At 24.8% G+C, this 20799-nt stretch overlaps 1 protein-coding gene across 4 annotated transcripts; it reads left to right on the forward strand.

The window, feature by feature from the left end:
- The first annotated feature begins 704 nt into the window (after positions 1–704).
- On the forward strand, positions 705–16780 carry LOC112604392 (angiotensin-converting enzyme-like). Of its 4 annotated transcripts, none has more exons than XR_003115224.1 (13): positions 705–1137; positions 1229–1376; positions 1448–1585; positions 4232–4393; positions 4575–4671; positions 5688–5879; positions 8438–8526; positions 8603–8763; positions 9100–9224; positions 10491–10716; positions 15913–16012; positions 16228–16371; positions 16462–16553. XR_003115224.1 is itself a non-coding variant. In XM_025353417.1 (13 exons), the coding sequence occupies exons 1-13, from the start codon at positions 1130–1132 to the stop codon at positions 16625–16627; spliced, it is 1779 nt and encodes a 592-aa protein (XP_025209202.1). In that variant the 5' UTR covers positions 705–1129; the 3' UTR covers positions 16628–16780. The 4 variants fall into 4 exon arrangements, 3 of the variants coding, with proteins under 3 accessions (XP_025209202.1, XP_025209203.1, XP_025209204.1); XM_025353417.1 differs by having other exon boundaries at positions 15913–16035; positions 16462–16780; XM_025353418.1 differs by lacking the exon at positions 15913–16012 and having other exon boundaries at positions 16462–16780.
- The last annotated feature ends 4019 nt before the right edge of the window (positions 16781–20799 follow it).

Consider the following 20799-nt stretch of genomic DNA (forward strand, 5'->3'; position numbering starts at 1 on the left):
TATTTTTAAGGAACTTTAATATTTTTTTATGGAATATTTGAAAGTAAATTAAATGTGAGTACTTTTGTTGTTGGTTGTTGAATGCGTCTAACACTGACTTGAGTATGTGAATACTATAAAAACGAATAACATTAATAATTTATATATATATTTAAATAATCGATAAACCATTGAAAAATGTGTTTATAAATAATTGCATTTAAGAAGCATTAAATACCGTTCAATAAATAGCTTAATAAAATAAAATTATCGTATAAGATATTAATATAATATTATTATAGTCGTATTAATATATTTTTCTCATTATAACTGACGAATAAACTTTCTTAATTATAAACTACATTATACGATGTTATATTTGATAAAGCATATAATAACTAAAAGGGAGGTCACTGTGGCGCTATAACCTATATTGTATAGGTACTATGTGCTGGCTTAAATTATAATTGTTCATATTTAACCGTCCTGTAAACCTATGATGAGCTAATACAATATGTATAACATTTTACATGCATATTAATTATGTACTGTTTACACAAAAATAATCTAACGAATTCATTATGTGTTTGTGCCTGTAACAGGTGTTGCTAGGTACTAGTTAAGTACCTATAAAATTGCATAGGTACTACAATTACAAACTTGTAATACATCTATTTAGTATTCGTACACAATATCGTATAGATATATAGGTACGGTGTAGGTAATGATTTTTTTTAATTGGGTACCTACTGTGTTCAATTACCTATTTCATGTAATACGCATACGGAATAATTGGATTAATATTTTGTATTGTACGCACAATTTATTGACGTTACAAAAGTAAACATGTAAGGTATAGGTAGCTAGGCAATAGGTAGGCATTAATTGATCGGTAAATATTTGTTTTTGTCGTTATAATTGACGCTAAATAATACCGTTGATGTCCCTTAGCGTCGGTGAAACATTTTCAACTTCGAAGTCTTGAATAGTTGAACAACTATAAGAGTCGAAAAAAAAAATTAAATACGAAAACGTGTACCTTTTAAAATGAATCCAGTATAATATTTATAATGACCGAAATCTGTACGTGAATTCATTGTCATGTTCATTTTCGTCGGAGACGGTGATCGATAGCAGCATAGATAATAATATGACATCGTTTGTTTATACTATTTATTACCATTAAGTTAACTATTATTCCTGATTTCTGTTTATAATAATTATATGTATATATATTTTTTTTTTATAGTCGCCGTACGAAAATCGCAATGTACTCATTTCGATTAACGTTTTTCGTTCACTGCTATTACTACAATATTTGTTTATATTACCATCTGTTCGTACCGTCTGTTCGTTCGTTCGACGGACCGAGGAAGATCATGAACGAAAAAGTGCAAGTACGCGATCCAACATCAGATACGAACTGAAATTATAAAGATTTTTTTTTTGTTATTCGCATATTATGTAGATCGGAACTTCAATACGGCATTTGGACGAGTATAAAATCAGTTGTTTGCACCAATTCACTAAAAAAGAGCTGAACATGGACGCGGTGGCTCAGTGGAATTATCATATAAACAAAACCGAAGTGACGGAGAATGAGGCCGTAAGTCTCATCTGCTTAAAGTTTTTGAGTTTTTTCATCTATTGGTATTTGAATACTCGTGTTAGTAATCAAACAGAGTACAGACTTAGTATTTGTCTGGATTGTTGTAGAAATTAAGTTTTTTAATTTTTATTCGGGAATGTGTAATATTTGGTGCTTCAACATACACGGTACACAATATAGAACTATAATAGTTTAACAACAAAAATAAAACTGACACATGTCGATTATATCCACTCCATCACAGTCACAACCTAGGGTCAATGTAGATTTACTATGCATAGATTATAACTTGTGCGAGTACAGGGTAAATAAATTATGTGACATTAAACTGATTAAAATGTTTGCTTCCTATGTTTCCATATTTAAATGCTAAAGTGTCCCTCTCCTCGGCGTTAGAAGTGAATGAAACGAGTTCCTCGATAAAACAATCACCCCATTTTATCAAAGTTTTAACAAAACATAAGTAGAAGAATAATAATAGTCAGATATTGTTGTCTATATTTTATTAAAATGACACCGCGATAAATCGACTAGTCGCTGTTCGAAAATTTCAAACTAAAAAAAAAATCGTGATGAGAAAATGAAAAAAATTAAAAATTGGCATAATAATCATACGTTTACATACTTGCTATAATTTTGGCTCCTAATATTACGGTATAAATAAAATATTCATAAAGAAAATAACTAAAATCAAATTAATTGGCGTACGGAACTTGAGTATTCATTGAGTCATAACTCATGACTCAATCGTTCAAACTTATTTCTAATAATATGATATAAAACTATTACATTGTTGCAATTTCCAGGGTAGCTCAAAATTTTGCAATATCAACATTTATATAATGTAATAATTTTATACATTGTTTTTTTTTTTAATTTCAAAACCTTTAGAAATATCGTTTTGATAAGACGTGCAAAGTAGAATTTAAACCATGTACAATTCCCTCCCTGATTTGACGTCAAGTTAAATCATTAATATTTTGCAAACGCTTGAAAACACAGAAACGAATAAAACTCATTCCTCGGTTGTATTTCCTGTTCTTATGCACTTTTATTATTATTATAATAATAATTATTATTATTATTATTATAAGACATGCGATAACAATAATTTAACAGATAAACAGTAGCTATAGATGTATTACATTAGTTATTCATGAAATTGTAAGAGTTCATAACAAATTATTTCATCAAACCACTACCTAGTATTCTCTTATAATATTTTCGATTAAAATATGTTCTTTGTCAATACTTAATATTAATTAGATATTATATTCTGTAAGGTGTATACATATTAACTATTGTGTTATAATTAAAATAACTGTTATCATGTTTGCATGTACATAATAATTATTACTTGTTATATTTACGATTTTTCGAAAAACAATATAATATTTTTCTATTAATACACTTTTTTAAGCACACAAAACTCACGGATAGTATAAAATATAAGAAATAATAAAATGAAATATTTATATTTTTACATTACAAACGTTAAAAAATCACAAAAATTGACTTAAAATAAATATTGAAATTTATGATAATATTATGCACTTCTTTAAAATAAGTTTTCAAAAGTTGTTATTACTATTATTATTTTTATTTTTAGTTCACCGTCAATTCATATTTATTAGTTACTATGTTGACAGTCACGTATTGGCTGTTCGAGGTATTTGAAATACTCATCATGTAATAAATGGTGTTTTATTATTTAACGAAAATAAGGAACTTCATACACGCAATATATAGTTTAATTGTAATTTTGTTTGCCTATATTCAATTTACTACTGTAGAAACGTCATAATATCAATGTTATAATATTATTGCTAGTTTTCCTCAAACCATCGTTTTTTTATTTACTATAGACCATATTTTACTAAAAATACCAAAATCATTAAACTTCGGTGAGAAATAATATTCTGATTTTACTGAAAAATATATATGTTTTAAAATAATAATCGTAAGATACTTATTGTTGATATTATGATTATTTATATTTATTATTTATTACGTATATCCAAATACTGATATTTTACGTAGTCACATATTTTAGGTCTATTTAGAAAAAATCAAAAAATAATCACTTTTGCAAAGTATCCTGCCTTCTGTATAAAGTTCTCAGTACACCGAGTAGCTCTATTATAAGAGTTTTGATCACTTCTCTACCCTCAAATATCCATTAAAAGGGGAAAAAACAGCATCGTGGAAAAATCAATAGTTTCTGCTGTTTTTATTCAGAATCTGAATGCTTATGATAACCTATATCATGATATAGCCATAACACATGATGGTTAAATTATTTTTTGTATCTCAAAGATCAATATTCTCATATGGTACATAAGTTACAAAAAACTATACAGTATAATATTAGCATAAAAACTTAATTATCAATGCTTATCGAAAAATTTTAAACATAAAACTAAATTACAAAAAAAATTAAAGTAAGTACCTTGTAGCTTGTAATATTTTTGAAAATATGTTTTTAATGTTTAAAAAATATCTTAGATGCACATAAATATATTTTCGTAATATTTAATATATAAAATAAAAATATTTGTAATTATGCACAATTTATTTACTTGTAATATTAAATTGTATATTTTTTATAATAAAATGTTATTATAATGTATGTTTACTTTGTAGTTGAGATCTTCCATTCGATTGTTTTTATATCAAAAATTACTTTTAACATCTGCTGAAAATATGTCTATAGCTTTAGGCATGAACTACGAAGACTTGTTGCCCTTAGTATATTTTATGCATGACCGTGGCATTTGTCAGCTGAACTTGGACGAGTATAAGACAGTACGTTCATTTATCTTCTATGATTACATCAATTTAAAATGGTCATTTTTTTTTTTTTTTAATTTACACTATCCCGTCGTTTAAAAAACCCATTAAATCATTGAGGGTAACGTCGTGTGTGTAAAGATCGACGGAAATGTCGCAATAATGTTATAAAATTTCGTCTTTGAATTTATTGTAGACCATAATGCTGAAGAGGAAACTAATAACGACGATTAACGAACTAACAGTTTGCGAATATCGGAAGACTAATCATCTATGTGACATAAAAGCGGACGGTAATGACTGCAGTATTGTTTTAAATCAACTTTAATAACACAAACGCAATGAAGATAAATTAATATTATGTGAATAGTTTTTATATTCATTGTGGTGATTATTCGACGTGTGTTTAAAATATATATTTTTATTTTATAATATTCAAGGCTTCATTTATGATATTAAACTTTGAGATTTCCTGGGTGGATGTTTAACTTTCTTATTCTAAACTATTCCGGCAGTAATATATAATGTATATATATGTTTAATATTATGTATACTATACGATCAACTAAAACCATATTATGTTCAATTATTATATACCTATCTTAGTCCTAAACTTGTTTTGAAATTCAAAACACATTTCTCATTAATTATTAGTAACGAGACTTCAATCATTCACGTGGATAATGTTATGGAGAAACCACCATTAAACTTGTACCTACTCATCCTAATCTTAAGGTTTCTTTGAATATTTTAGATTAAAACAATATTATTATAATTTATAATCAGAAAACGTTACTTCAACACTGCACATAACATAATAATTAAATTATTAAACGAATAAAAATTAATATACATATTAACTTAAATTTTATGTAAAATATACAAGTATATATATGAAATATTAATATTATAAATTAATTAATTTTATGGCAATTAATTTTTAGAAATAAATGTTATTATGGTTAACTCATCAGATGCAGTAGAATTAAAATACTATTGGAAAGCTTGGCACAATCACACCAGCTTCGCAGTTAAAAATATTTATTTGAAGTATATTGAAATGTTGAACTGTATGGCTCAGCTTAATAGTAATTTAAATTGAAAAAAAACATAATAGCTTAATATTTTAATACCTAAATTGAATTTTATCACTGTGTACGGTCGATGTACCATTACACATTTTTATGGTTGAGTAAAAAAAATCATTATGATTAATAACAATTATATAAACCAATGTTACTATATTATTATTTTTAAATTATTTCATTACAATAAATTATTATTTATCAAGATTATTTTACATTTAAAGATTTTCCAAACGAAATCGATTACTATATGGAACCATACTTATACAATCAAGGTCGATTGAATGCTGATAAGATGTACGAAGGTATTAGACCGCTTTACTTGCATATTTACACGCACATTCGTAAAATTCTCAGGAAAAAATTTGGAACAGCTACTTTGTCTGCTCATGGTCCCATTCCTGTCCATTTATTGGGTAAGTTTTAAAATAGTCTATAAGACACGCTCAATGTTTTTGAAGTTATAAAAGGAAAAACGATCAGTACCGGTATTTCTCTCTCCTTAACTGATTAGAAAGGGGTGATGCTTGGATAAACAATAAGCACTCTCTAAAGAACTTTTTTAACTCAAAACTTACAAATGACCATAGGCTTATATTTTGCTTTTTACGTTATTAGCTTCTGTTAGTTTTATTTGAAAGATATTTTATTAATTAGCATAACAAAAATTCATTTTTTACTTATTATGACTGTTACTTTACTAATTTGTAAAATATATTTTCTAACCAATCATGCAATAATATATGTATACTATATATATGGAATATCAGTACATCGTACCAAACGTACCTATTACCTACTATTTGAAATCTTATACAATATTAAAATACATTTACTTTTTTAGATTCTTAGCAGAACGATAAATGTATTGATTTTTCTATAACTTGTGTGATTTTTTCTGTCTTCCATTAACCTTTTGAGGTAGTAACAATGCTTCGATTTTCAACTTCACGAGTGGTTTTTGGTAACAAATTGGATTTAGTTGGTACTCTAGAAGGTTAAAAATCAATCTATGATGAGTACCTATATATCATACGATGTGACAAATAAGTTTAATGTGTGTTTTACATTTTTCTCAACTTCTTTCTATCTTATTGTCCCTTTTGTCATATGGTAGAAATATGTTATTTTATGCTCATTACGTTTTATTTGAATATGTCAAAAGTATCTATTAGAACGCTTAATTTGTTGATTTAATATTAGTTTATATTATTCAAGTTTAAAGTTGTATTTTTTATGTTTATCAGGTTTTCATGCAATTAAAAAAAAAAAAAATTAGCAGATTCAAAATAAATAAATAATTGTATAATTTTATCACAGTAATAGTACCAAATAATTTATTATTTTAAAACTCAAATAATTATTAAATGACATAATATATAATTTATGAAACATATTTAATCAAGTATAAAAAATAACTAGTGAACAATTAACTTAAAACCGCGCTAAAATATGTAAGCTTATAAATTTATAGATTTATTTATTTTCATGTATTTTTAAACTTAGAAAAAATACTAATGTACATAAAAAAAAAAAAATCTAAATCTTTTAAGTGTTGTGTTATAGTTGACAATTTAACATTAAATATCTCAATAAATCAAATTAACACTAAAACCTAATAAAAGCAATATTTTTAAAGATATGTATTATGATGTATTTATATAATACATATATTAGTAGTTTTATAAAAATGCATATAACTCATTTTTTCATCTAATTGGTCATTTTTTCGTGATATATTGACATGATAATTGTTTAAAAAAATATATTTACGGGCGCGAAAGTATATGTTATTAAAATAAATTCCTATATAAGTTACTGCACGTTAACATTTCTAAGATTTATAAAGTTTTCAATATACATCGAGAAGTTATTGTAATGATAGGTAATTATTTTAATAAATTATACTCATATACATACTAGTCATACGTTTGAGTTTTAAATAACAAAATTACGACGTGTTGATTGAGCACATTCTTTGACTTTTTTATATTACCTACATAATAAGTAAATGTATAGTGTAATGACATTAGTCAACTATATAATTTTATTTTATAAACCCATGTAATATAATATATAACATATTCATCAATAAACCTATAGTAATATACAACTGAAAGCCAAAGTAGAATGTTTTTAATAACTATAGACTACCTTAAAATATTTATTTGAAAAATAATGTTATATTTTTGACATACTTAAATCTTTTTTATACACAATCAAAACTAGAACACAATTTCAACAATAATTGTTAAAACTTAATTAGTGAAACTAAGGTTTAATATTTAAAATGTATATATTATAATATAATGCTTTATTATTATTATTATTTTTTTTTAACCAGTTTTAAATAAACCTATTTTCTAATATAACCGACAAAAAAACCCATTCACTCAACAAAGTTGGTACTTAATTAATATTTATGTGGAAGTTAAAATATTTTATTAAATTTAGTTTATTTATATAACAATGTTATATATTTTGTGTGCAAAAAAATTAATTTTGAGTATTAAATATAAAATATAAATTAATAATATATATTATAATATATATTTAATAATATTAAATCCATTTCTAAAATAAATGTTTAACAAACTGCATGTAAAACAAGTAATAATTAATAAAGCATAAAATTCTTTAGGATACATAACAGATTAGATGATTATGATTTTTATATTTTCAATTACCATTAAGACATATCTTATTACAATCATCGCAACATGATTAATATATTTATAATATATTTTATTATAATTAATTTTTTTTTACATTTTTATCTAATTTATCTCAATATTATAATTTAATTGGACTAAGCTCTTAAGTTATTAGGTATTCCTATAATTTTATTATTATATATTAATACTATTTTATTTTATTTTTAAAATAAAAATTACTATAATAACTAACTATGACATAATATTTGACATTAAATCATCAAGTTTTATTTATATGCAGAATTATTTTTAATGATTAGGTTCGGTATTGGGTCAACCATGGACAAAATTGGTACCATTCATAGTTCAGGAACTCGTTATACACAAAAATAGCAAAATAAATTCTAAGGTATAATTATTTATTCAATTCTAAAGATAAATAGAGTATATTATATTATTAACTACATTTAAGTGAACTATTACAGACTCCAAAGCGATTGTTTGACCAAGCTAATAGATTCTTTGTATCTATTGGCATGGGATGTGTACCAAAAAGTGTTTGGTCCCATTCAGTATTTATAGAAAATAAAAATTTTTGCAATATCGTACCAACATCATTGGATATGTATGCAAATAACGATTACCGGTGATTTTAATGAACATCTATTATTAATATTATTATATATTAATATAAATTTCGTGAAAATATAGTGACATATAAAATCATATAATATTGCAATGAGTAAATAATTATCGTATTTTAATTTTTACACTTTTATGTGTTTCTAATATGAAACTTATTAAATAGATTTATTTTTGTAAAATGCCGTTTAAAACGGAACGTTGAAATTGAACGAATCTATTTTTACTTTTGGATTTTTCATATAATGTACGAGTGATATACTTTACACATTTGCGAACCTCTTGTGTATATAGTATGAACACGTGACAATGTTTATTAAGATTCAACCTGCATTTTCAGGGTAAAAATGGGTTTTAAAAACACAATCGAAGACGTGTACACCATGCACAAGCAACTTGGATTAGTGCACTATTTCGCGGCCTATAAAAAACAGCCAATTGCGTATCAGCATACATCTGACTCAGGTAACGAAATGACAATTGTAACAAAGTTATGCGTGTTTATATTAGACATGATGCACGTATAAAACTATTCTAACCTAACTTGGTAGTCGGTAGTTGTCTGGGAATAGTATAGTATATATTGTTTTAATATATTTTAGTATACTCATCTATGAAATTTAGATGGGAAAAGGAATAAACTTAAGTTTTCCAGTGTCACCTCAAGAAAAAAAAAGTTTTAAAATGTTATTGTATTATTTTCTTTTATGAATATTGACTATAGAAAAGCACTGAAAATATTGACTCAATGTAAGAGTGTTAAATATTTTGACAAGAAAAAATAATTATTTTTTTACGAATTGTTTGTTTGAATGATAATAACAATTGCTTGTTATTTTAAAATAGAATTATTGAAAAAAAAAAGAAAACCATAAGAATAAGTAATAATTAATAATGATCATCTATGGGCTGATATAATTTAAATATCATATTAAAATAATATCAGCTATATGAAATTTTAATTTTTTAAGGTACTTTAAAATAATATCCTGCCCAATATTTTTTTATTAGATACCTATCGCTGTACCTTAAATAACATAACCTCATTACTTTAAAAAATAACAAGTAATAATTAAACATTATTTAATTTACCCCGTTAATTTATGTAAAATAACAGATTCTAAGAATTAATAATCTTACAAATATCTTGTGATCTCCGAGATATCGTTATTTAATTAATCATAATTCATATAAATATAGTGAATTTAGTAAATGTTGTCTTCAATCTTCTACCCATTGATAATACGTTATATGTTTTAATCATGCTGATTGTTTTAAATATTTATTTGGTGACGTGAAACTAATTAATTTGACTATGGTATTATGTGATCGTGCTAAAGTAAATTATACTTTTTTGAATTCTATAATCGTTAGTAGACTATAATACGTTTGGATTTATTTTTCACGTCTATAATTTGTTTGATTCTAATACAATTTAAATATTGACTTATTACCAAAATCGGCAAAAAAAATAATAATGGTTATTAATCTTTGATTCTGGTGGGTGTGTGTGGGTAAAATTCGATCTCGTTACATTAAAAAAAAATAAATATCTTGGGCGCCACTGCAGTTTTCGTACACCGATGAACACTTCAAACACTGCCACTATTACATAATATCATATTATAACATTAACTATAAAAATAGCCGTTTGACATAAAGTATAGTATTTGTAATAATATATTGTATAATTAAAAGAATTCATTTAATTATTGTCTGGGTGGCACACAGCGTTTGTGTACGGCGTGATTAATGCCTTGACATTGTCCGTACGGTATCAAGACTTCATTGACAGGTACAACGATAGTGTGAACAGTCGGCACATCTATCTATTGCAGTTAGCTATGGAAAAGGTCACTGTTTTGCCCTTCGCTTATGCAGTCGATATTTGGCAATCGGACACGAGCTCGAGGTCTTTCGCGCCAAAGCATATGAACAATCTCTGGTGGAGCAAAAGGTACGTACTTTTTGCCTTATACACACAATGGTGTGCTTAGGAATTTTAATTGGGAGGATATGTTATAAATAGGTGGTTCTTTAGTTCAGTTTTAGATTTGAAATTATACTTATGGCAACGCTTGGTTTGATAATTGGCCGAATTGAGTCTGATCTAATAGCTAGTTGATGTTGGATATTCATATCATTTACGTCATTTATAACTACCGACATTAATTAATTAAAACGTAGAATGAGATGACAATTTACATTCAAATGTGTAAAGAAGTATGATGAATAATGACTATGCAAAAAAAAAAAAAAAATAAATATTTTAAATATTAATTTTAAAAAGTATTATTATAATAAGTATAAGTTTACATAGATTAAAATAAAATCTACCCCACGATAAATAGTTAATCGTTTAAAAATATACGAAACGTGGACACTTTGTACTACTGTCGTATACATGTTTAAATAGTATAAAGTATATACTATATATAATATATATATTATATAATACGTATATAAATAATATTAAAAATGTTAAAATGTATAATAAAAATATTTTTTATATTAACATGCCAATTAAATTATAGTTAATTAACATTTTTTAAATTTACATTTAAAAACTACAAACATAATAAATGTGATTTAAAAATTCAATATTCGTATATATTTTTTTTTTATTATTATTAATACTGGTTTCACAGATTTATTATATTTTCTCCGTTTCTCGTCAATCTTAGATTAATGTCTCTATTCCCACTTTCCTCCAATTGTATTGTGAGTAAAACTGTCCTTAAACTAAGATAAGATGTTTCAACTAATTTGTTGGATGAACTATTCCACCTTTTACTAAAATTGTTTATGTGATAAGATTCCCTGCATTATTATTATTCCCTCTGATATAAGTTTTGTCAAAGTATGAAATAAGAAATAATAACTCATTAGAAATTGTTTTATAAACATGATATATTTCATTAAAAACTTCATTAATTGGTAAAAATGGTAATGAAGTAATCTGAAGTAAATACGTTTGATTTCTTTGTATTATTTTTCTAATCTAAAATGCTGAGTTGTCTCCACACAAATTGACATAAATAAAAGAAATTAAATCGGATTTGAACTCCATTAAAAAATAGGTTTATTAGTTATCCATATATATACTCCTAATTCAAAATCTAATATCTATTATTACTCGCTTGGGGTTAAGGGGAGATTTATTTCGAACAAATGCTTATATTGATATTCAATAACATTTCTTGATGAAAATTTTCCAATTTGTCTAGATGATAAACGTATACACGTGTTCGTACATTTCCAGAAATTCTACTTGTATAACATTCAATTGAGCAAATATACTAGAACGTTTAAATTTGCCATCCATATAGACTTATTAAAATTAAGACAGAAAACCCTCCAGTTGTAACAAAAATTACAATTCTATGTTAATTTTTATTGTTATAAATTAAAAATCAGTTACTTAATTAACTGATTTATTGTAGTTTAAAAATAAGATTTGTAGATTCGTCAGGAACATATTTTCGCCATGCACGTCTTAAAGTACGTCGTAAGCGTTAGAGTTTTTTTAATTTTAAACAAACTGTATCTTAAATAAAACATAATTAAATATATAAAATATTTCTCTATGAAAATAAATTATTTTACTATTTCCTTATCATTACATTGATATACGATTAATAAAAGAATCAGGTTTGTACTCACTTTATTATTAATTGTGCAATTTCTTCTTGTCACTTAGCATTGTTTACGGTACATAATGTTGTATCATTCAACTGTTTCTTTTTATTTACTTAGTAAATACGTTATACTGGAAAAAAAAGTAAATATTTGAGTTAAACGAATTGGTTAGATGAAATAAGTCTTACACAAATCTCTAACTATAAAATATTTATACATAAATGATTACTGGTTCTATATGATTTATAAATATTTTCTCGTTACATGTACTCGTTGTACATTTCTAACGTATATTGTTAAAAGTCTATTTTAATACGGTATAGTCAAAACTATCTCTGACAAGTTTTGGTTTCAATTTAGTTGAAATTGTTGTTTCCATCATAACAATCATAGTATTATTGAAATTCATTTCAATGGTATACGCAAACAATACATAGTTTAATTAAGTTCGGTTTTGCACTTGGAAAATATTACCTTTATGTAGCAATGTATAACATACATCAATAAAATTATTATTAATTATAATTGTATTAATAATCTCCGTGGTTCTCACAGTTTGTTCATAGGTACTTTATGCTATATGACGTACCTATGTTTATACGTATTTAATAGTACAAAATTTCCGCGTTCTACAATTCAATAATTTATCCGACTATACAAAGTGTCTGCGTTTCGAAATGTACATTTTTATTTAATCGTGCAATGTGACCTAGAACTTTAGTCTATAGATTACCGAGTAACCATGTACGGATCCATCAAGTGTTCATGAACTAATGGTTAAGAATCTCATTTTAATTAGTAATACGTATATAATATTTTAGTGAATTGTGGTGGTAGAATCAAAGACACGAATTAATATCATAACACCGACTTAAGATAGTCAATATCCCGCGTTTAAAAATGTATAATATTATGTAGAATAGGTATATTTTGTATCTAAGTTTTTACTTGACATATCATAATATTATATAATAAGCATTAAAGGACATTTTCGCTGCAGTGTCAGAATATATAAATAGATACAAACCATGTCTCAGATCGATGTAGATGTTGCAGTGAAAATGAATTGCAACAGTTGATACATTATTAAATTTTTTAGAAAATATTATGTTTTTTCCATCTGATATTTTAATTTTGATATTGACTCAATTTTTTTCAATCCATACCTACTATTTTTGATTTTATATGATCCGAAACAGAATAACTTTTTATAAAAAACGCTGAAACATGAAATTGAGTGACGAGTATATGAACATGTATTTTTTTTTTTTTTATTATTAATAAGTATTAAAACTATTGATTAACCAAAGTATCTATAGAAGCTATAGTTCACCACAACTTAAGCGAAGTGCCTTTTGACTCTTCGCTCATATTATAATTATTTTATGCTCATGAATAAAAAAAAAAATATTGCTTCAGTATTTTATAGGTATTCATGTTATTAAAATAATTACTTTGTGATACACTTATCATAATTAGAGCCTAGATTTTAACATTCTAAAAACTATAAAAAATTTAAACGTTCAAAAATAAAAAATAAATATATTTTAATTACAATTATGTTCTTAAAAAATTATTCAATATTTTTATATTTTTTATTTTATTAATTTATTTTTATTTCATTGCAAAAATGTTTGATGGATATTTATTACCAATGGGTTTGAGCGTTAATTGGCAAAAAAACATCACTTTTGAGTTTTGAGACTGAAAACATTCTAAACATATTATCAACATTTTAATATTGAGTTTTGTTATATTTTACGTTTGTTTTTAACACTGAATACACAGCCACCGTTTATCACATTAAAGATCCTTTTTTTTTTTTTTTTTTTTTATTAAAAAACGTTATTATAATCTATACATTCATGTTTAGCTTTAAACTGAAATAAGTAATTTTTATAATAATTTAAAATGACGTTAAATTACAGAATGGAAAGGTATTCAGTAGTATCATTTGACAAGGGCTATATACCTATAAAGACATTAACGACGTTTTGAAAACATAAATAGAACAATTTTCAAATGAAAAAATGGTCAGAATAAAATTTCTTTAGCTAAAAATAAGTAATAATGTATAAATATGCGCTAAAATTTAATAAAATTAAAAATAAATGCTCTAAAAATACAAAAACTGTTAATAATACAAATTAAAGGTGTGAGTTTTCTATTTTTTGATGTATAAAACCAATTTTATACTTAAAAATACTAAAATAAAAAAAATAACTATTACTTTTATAATTAAAATTTTCTATAACTATCGAAAATATAATGCAGTTTGCATTTAAATCGGGACTCTAGATATATCATATATAACATAATAATTTTATATTGTATTATTAGTTACTAAAGTCCTTTTCACGCGATAATAATTATGTATGTATCTTTAGAATACTAACTTATAGCTAGTCCTAAATATTATTCTTAGCCTAGTATTAGTATACTAGTATTTGAACTAAACTTTATTTACTCCATAATAAACTATACGCTTGAAAGTACCGACAATTTTGTAGCGAAAATAAACAATTAACAATTGCATATGAATTAGCCGTCTGAGATTTATTGTGTTTTTAGAGAGTTAATACAAATGTCAAAAAAATAAATAATATTTAAAACAACTTTTATGAATATCTATAAATTAATTTTTGATCGATAGCAAATATTTTTATACTGATAAACAGTGCAGAAAATATTGTATGTTCTATTATTGAAAACTATAATATAGTTTACTGACTTGCTCGGTTTCTTTAAATAGTATATCTTTTTTTGATTTACTCGGATATAAAAACTAACATCTAAATTACCACACTATAAGTAGTACAGTAACTATTGTTGTATGGAACGATCTTAAGTTAAATTCACGTGAAGTCAGTGTTTTGAATAAGACCCATTACCACTGGATTTGTTATTATTTTGTACGATCATATTTATTCCATTTATTCTACTTACAGAACATTCCATTAATTTTAACTCTCTAAACTTTATTTATGTATATTTCAATTTGTTAATAATGTACTCATTATTACTTGTTTTTGTGAAAATATTAATTTTTATTACAATTCTTTTACTTAATTATTTATAGTTTTCAAATCAAACGGTAATAAATTTTGATTTTATATTCTAAAACAGGAGAATGCTAACCTAAAAATATTAAACTTAGTGTCGAATACTACATTTTTATATGTTCACCACAATTCCGTAAAGTATAAGATACCTCTACTCCTCTTTGAAATTACTCTTCTCGTAACAATCTTATCTGAACTATTCTTAGATTGCATACCTATAAATAGAATACAAAACAATTTCCTTCTTTGTTCGATATTTATATTTTATACAAAATTAGTAACTTTTATGCTAATAAAAGTATTAATAGGTTCTTTAAAAGAATGACGAATTTTACAAATAAAGTTTTTTATAAACGTACCTAGCGGTATTTTGAAACATTTATTTCAAAATCACATGACATAAAATCATAGTAACATCGATCAACCGGATCTAATTAGATTTATTATCACAGATTTAAATATGAGGGCGTTATGTCGCCCATTTCTAAAGACATGGACAAATGTACAAATCCCAATTACAAACCGTTTGATCCGAGTCTGGCATACGCTGAGGTGATTGAGCTACCACACATCAAGTATACACTATAATATTATGATGAATATCTGTGTGTATGGTATAGTATTAGTGTATTACTATGATAATTAAATGATAACCACGTTGACTTAATAATTATATTATCATTAATACTATAATGTAACGCGATTATACGATACTATATATAATATATTATTTTTAATGTGAATAATGGGTTGCTTTGTAATAATAGAGACTTTCTGGGACCTATAATAGAATTTCAAGTATTCAAAGCGTTGTGCACGATTTGCGGCGAGTACAAATCTAAACACGCGAGAACCAAACACTTGTACGAATGCAACCTACGTGGCTATAAAAAAGTTGGAAAAATTATCAAGTATAGTATAGTGTTATAGTATAACTATCGAAATGAAATAAACAATATAAATTCATTAATTATCTACGAGGATTTTTTTATACGTCTTAGATCGGTCATGTCGAGAGGCTCTTCGACGAAATGGCAATTTCTATTTGAGACAATAGTTGGACACCAACGAATAGAAATAGAACCGTTGTTGGAATATTTTCAACCACTCCACAATCATCTTATTAAAACCAATCACGAGACCAATGAACACATAGGATGGAAGTAGTTTTCATCACAAAAAAAGTTAATTATTAAAATATGTTTTAGGTAGGTATCATCAGAAAGAAATATCCATTTTTCTTCTAAATAATATAACAGGACTTCAAACCAGTTAAAGCTGTAATTTATTTTAAAGAAAAATGTACATTAACGAAAACTAAGCCATAGTATATTATTTTATTAAAACAAAATACTTAACAAAATTTATTTTTCGTAAGGTTTTTATTTTTTGTTTAAAACTTTTTAATGCATTTTGATATATTTCTCTAAATTAAAAAAAAAATGATTGTAATATAATGTTATTTAGTTGAATTCGTTTGTAAATAAAATATTTATATATGTTTATATAAACAAGTGAAAAAATATTTAAATTTATCATATACGACCAGATTTTAAGCAGAAAAACAAAACCACATAAACAAAAAAAAAAAAAAATTAAAAATAATAATAATTTTTGGTTGAAACCCAGACCTATAAAATAGTCATTACTCATTATAGTAATAGGTATGTGTATTGTTATCAAAAGGCCGAGATATGTTATATAGAAATAAATAAAAATGAAATGGTGACATAATGGTTTATACAGTTTATATATACAGTATATATATTTCCGTACATCTCTGTCAGACAAGTAACTGATTTTTATTGTTTCGGCAGTATTTGCACGGTGAATCCAGATCATAATAATAGTGTTGGCATTAATAACATTAACTCGGAATACAAATAACAAAATTCATGGCAATGTTATGCTTTTCTTGTAAAAAAAAAAATGCGTGTTATTGTAATAATTTCTTTAACTTATATTATTACAGTGAAAAAATGTATGAACATGAGATACTTAAAATTATTTCTAAATACCAAAGCAATGGTTCTAATATATATATATATATAAATATTTATATAAAGTTTCTGAATAAAAAATATAATCTCAATCCTGTAATTACATAGAAAATCGGTGGTTTTTTTTCTTTGAACAAAATTAATATACGATAATATATATATATATATATATAGATAAATTTCAATAATAAAAAATATCAATAATTGCAATGCAAAAAGTTAAGTTTAAAAATTGTTTCTTACATAATTTTATCCTTGGGGAATAATTTATTTAAAGCCATTTGCAATTGGTTCTATTGTTTTAAAGTCAAAACATCATTTGTTTATTTTCTATCAACAACGATACTGTTTCTTTTAAAAATAACATTTTCCATTTATGTTTTTGCTTTATAAATTTTGATTTTAACATAACTAATATATTTCAAATATAATCAACTTCTTCTGTTATTATTTACATCGTTTAACTTTTATTTTTACTTTTATTTATTATTATTTTAACCAATATTTTTGAAAATCGTTACTGCATTATGAAGATCCAAATTTATCACAATTAAAGTACACCATTCAAAAAAAAAAAATTTTAAATGCATATTAAAATTCTATAATACCGTGTAATACCACTTTTAAATACGATATAAATTAATAAAGAGAAATTTTGAAAATATATGACTTATATTTCTTAGTTTTAGTATATTTTTATTTTATTTATTTTACTTACTGTGTAAATAAGACAAATAGTAAAGTTAAGTTTTATTTTCTTTGTAAAATAGAAAAAAAAATATTTGTTATGTTTGTTTTTATGTTGCCCACACAACTGAGATGGCCAATTTGTGAAGATAAATAGTAATATGGTTTATCTGTTGGTATAAATAACTAGATATATGATAAACATTTATTAGGAATTTTCGTATGGTATGCTACTTATTTGTATTACGCTGTTATGTAATATGTATTAAGTTATAAAGTTCAAACGAGAGAGGCTGATGGATGAGCAAATGTCGTATACATAATACTGCGTTATAGTAAGCGGGTGAGTAATGTACTAGGTCAAACGTTGCAGAGCACCCTTATAATATTTACACCAGGGGTTTTCAACCTGTACGTTGTGGCTCCCAGGGGTTATTATAAAAGTCGCATCCTCTATAAATAAAAAAGAAAATTTGTTTATTTTATTATTATTATTATTATTCGTATGAGATCCATTAAAATTGTTTTCAAAATTATTAGTGCCGCAGACACAAAAAAAGTTGAAAATCCCTGCTATACACTCTGGAGTCTACACAGGATTAATGCACGTAGTGTTTGAACTTTCTGTATTAAAAATATGACACGACGTGCTCACTGGTCTCAACGATGTCCGCGACGACGTTTACGACAGTTACAAATACAGACATTAGGAAAATAACGCAAGAAATTATGCATGTAATATAATATAAGTTAGTTGGTAAAAAATTATGCATGTAATATAATAAGTTAGTTGGTAATAACCATAATAATATATTATTTTATTATTATATTATCTTCAGCGTAGATATTATATAGAGGACACGAAATTGTGTTTTTTCAAGTAATCTTGAAAAGTTATCAGCCCGTGTTTGTTCTATATTTTTATAGGTTTTATTTTTTTAATTGTTTTTATAGGTTCTATTATTATATTATTATTATTATCGCGACAAACTGTATAATAGTAATAATACTACAGAATATAATACAAAAACCAGTCTGACAACGAATACGATCTACAGTTGATCGGCGCATGTACCACAGCTATATATGTCTAAAAACTAACGGGTCAATGTTATAATAACTACATACCCATGGAGTTACCTCTTGTATGGTATCGGATATAATCCGTTGAATTGTCGGTACGTAACATAATAATAACATGTACAGTATGCTACGCGCAGTAATGTCGATGGAAACTTACAATTTTGCATTTCTATTGGTTTTTCCGGTCACAATGCACCTAGGTAGTGTATGTAAAGGCAGTGTAAATATTATATGTAATGGCCATTAGTTTGCGACGGGTGCACGCGCGCCCGTACACACAAACACACACACACATAGTTGTATAGATATATAAAATATGACACGGCGATCGACGATTGTTGACGAAAACAATCAATATCAAAAACCTACTGTTAGGTGTGTAAATAATATTTTTGTAGATGTGGGCATTACTCCGTAAATTTAACATTTTTGAGTAATATAATGGTTTTTGTATATTATTCAAAATTTCAAAATATTACAGAAAATAATTTTTAAATTAATTAAAAAATGGTAAGTATAATTGTGCAAATTATTACAACGTATTATATACCTCATAGAATGATAAACGAAATATGAAAATAAATAATGTTTAAACGGTTTAAAAACACGTTTTAACTTTAGATCCTACTGTTATTTTAATTCATGAAATATAAACTCAATAATTTCAGTAAATATATTGTGTGATTGTAATAAATTACAATTTTGTACTACAAAATAAAAAGTTATTCAATTTAAAACGCTTTAATTTTAATTTTTAATTTATGATATTTATATCTTGTAAATATATTTTTACCTTTTAGTTGTCATCTGCATAGAAATGTATTAAATATAAGGATTACAATTGCAAATGTAAGTTAAACTTTATAAAAAAAAAATAATTCAATATTTATTATTAAGATGGAATTTTGTGATTAAAAAATACTATAAATATTATGCGTACACGAAGTTACCTCAAATAATAAACGTATTATTCAATTTATTTTATGATGTGTATATACTGTATATACTATTATTAAAAAATTACCCAAAGAAAGTCAGAAAATCATACTGAATTTTTAAAAATAAGTTCTTTGTAGTGCAATTATATAGCTAAAATAAAATCTCATTGACTTATGTACTAACATCTTATATTTTTTTTTTTATTTATTGTATTACTGTAAAAATTAATACTACACATTTTTTTATGTTTATTTTTTACTACAAGCGCAATTAAAAATATGTTATTTGATTTTCTTATTATTATATGTAATTATTTTCTATAATAATTAATGTTTATTCTTATAAACGAGAAATAATTGATTTTTGATTATCGTTATTATTAAAATAACTGTTCAAAATAAAAATTTTAGCAAAATATATGTCCAAAAGGCAAAATTAATAATAAATATACACATTATCATTAAAAATGTATAGTAGGTATACTAAATACTATTACATACTTACTAAGTCATTATCTGTGGTACTATAATAACAAGGTATAATTGTAATTTTTTATAAATGTAAAATATATGCATAATGATATTATACTTTACTAAATAAGTGGAATTAATTTAAAATTAAAACTATGTT

The sequence above is a fragment of the Melanaphis sacchari genome, unplaced genomic scaffold (genome assembly GCF_002803265.2).
Source record: "Melanaphis sacchari strain LSU unplaced genomic scaffold, SCAv2.0 Contig11_pilon_pilon, whole genome shotgun sequence".
NCBI lineage: Eukaryota > Metazoa > Arthropoda > Insecta > Hemiptera > Aphididae > Melanaphis > Melanaphis sacchari.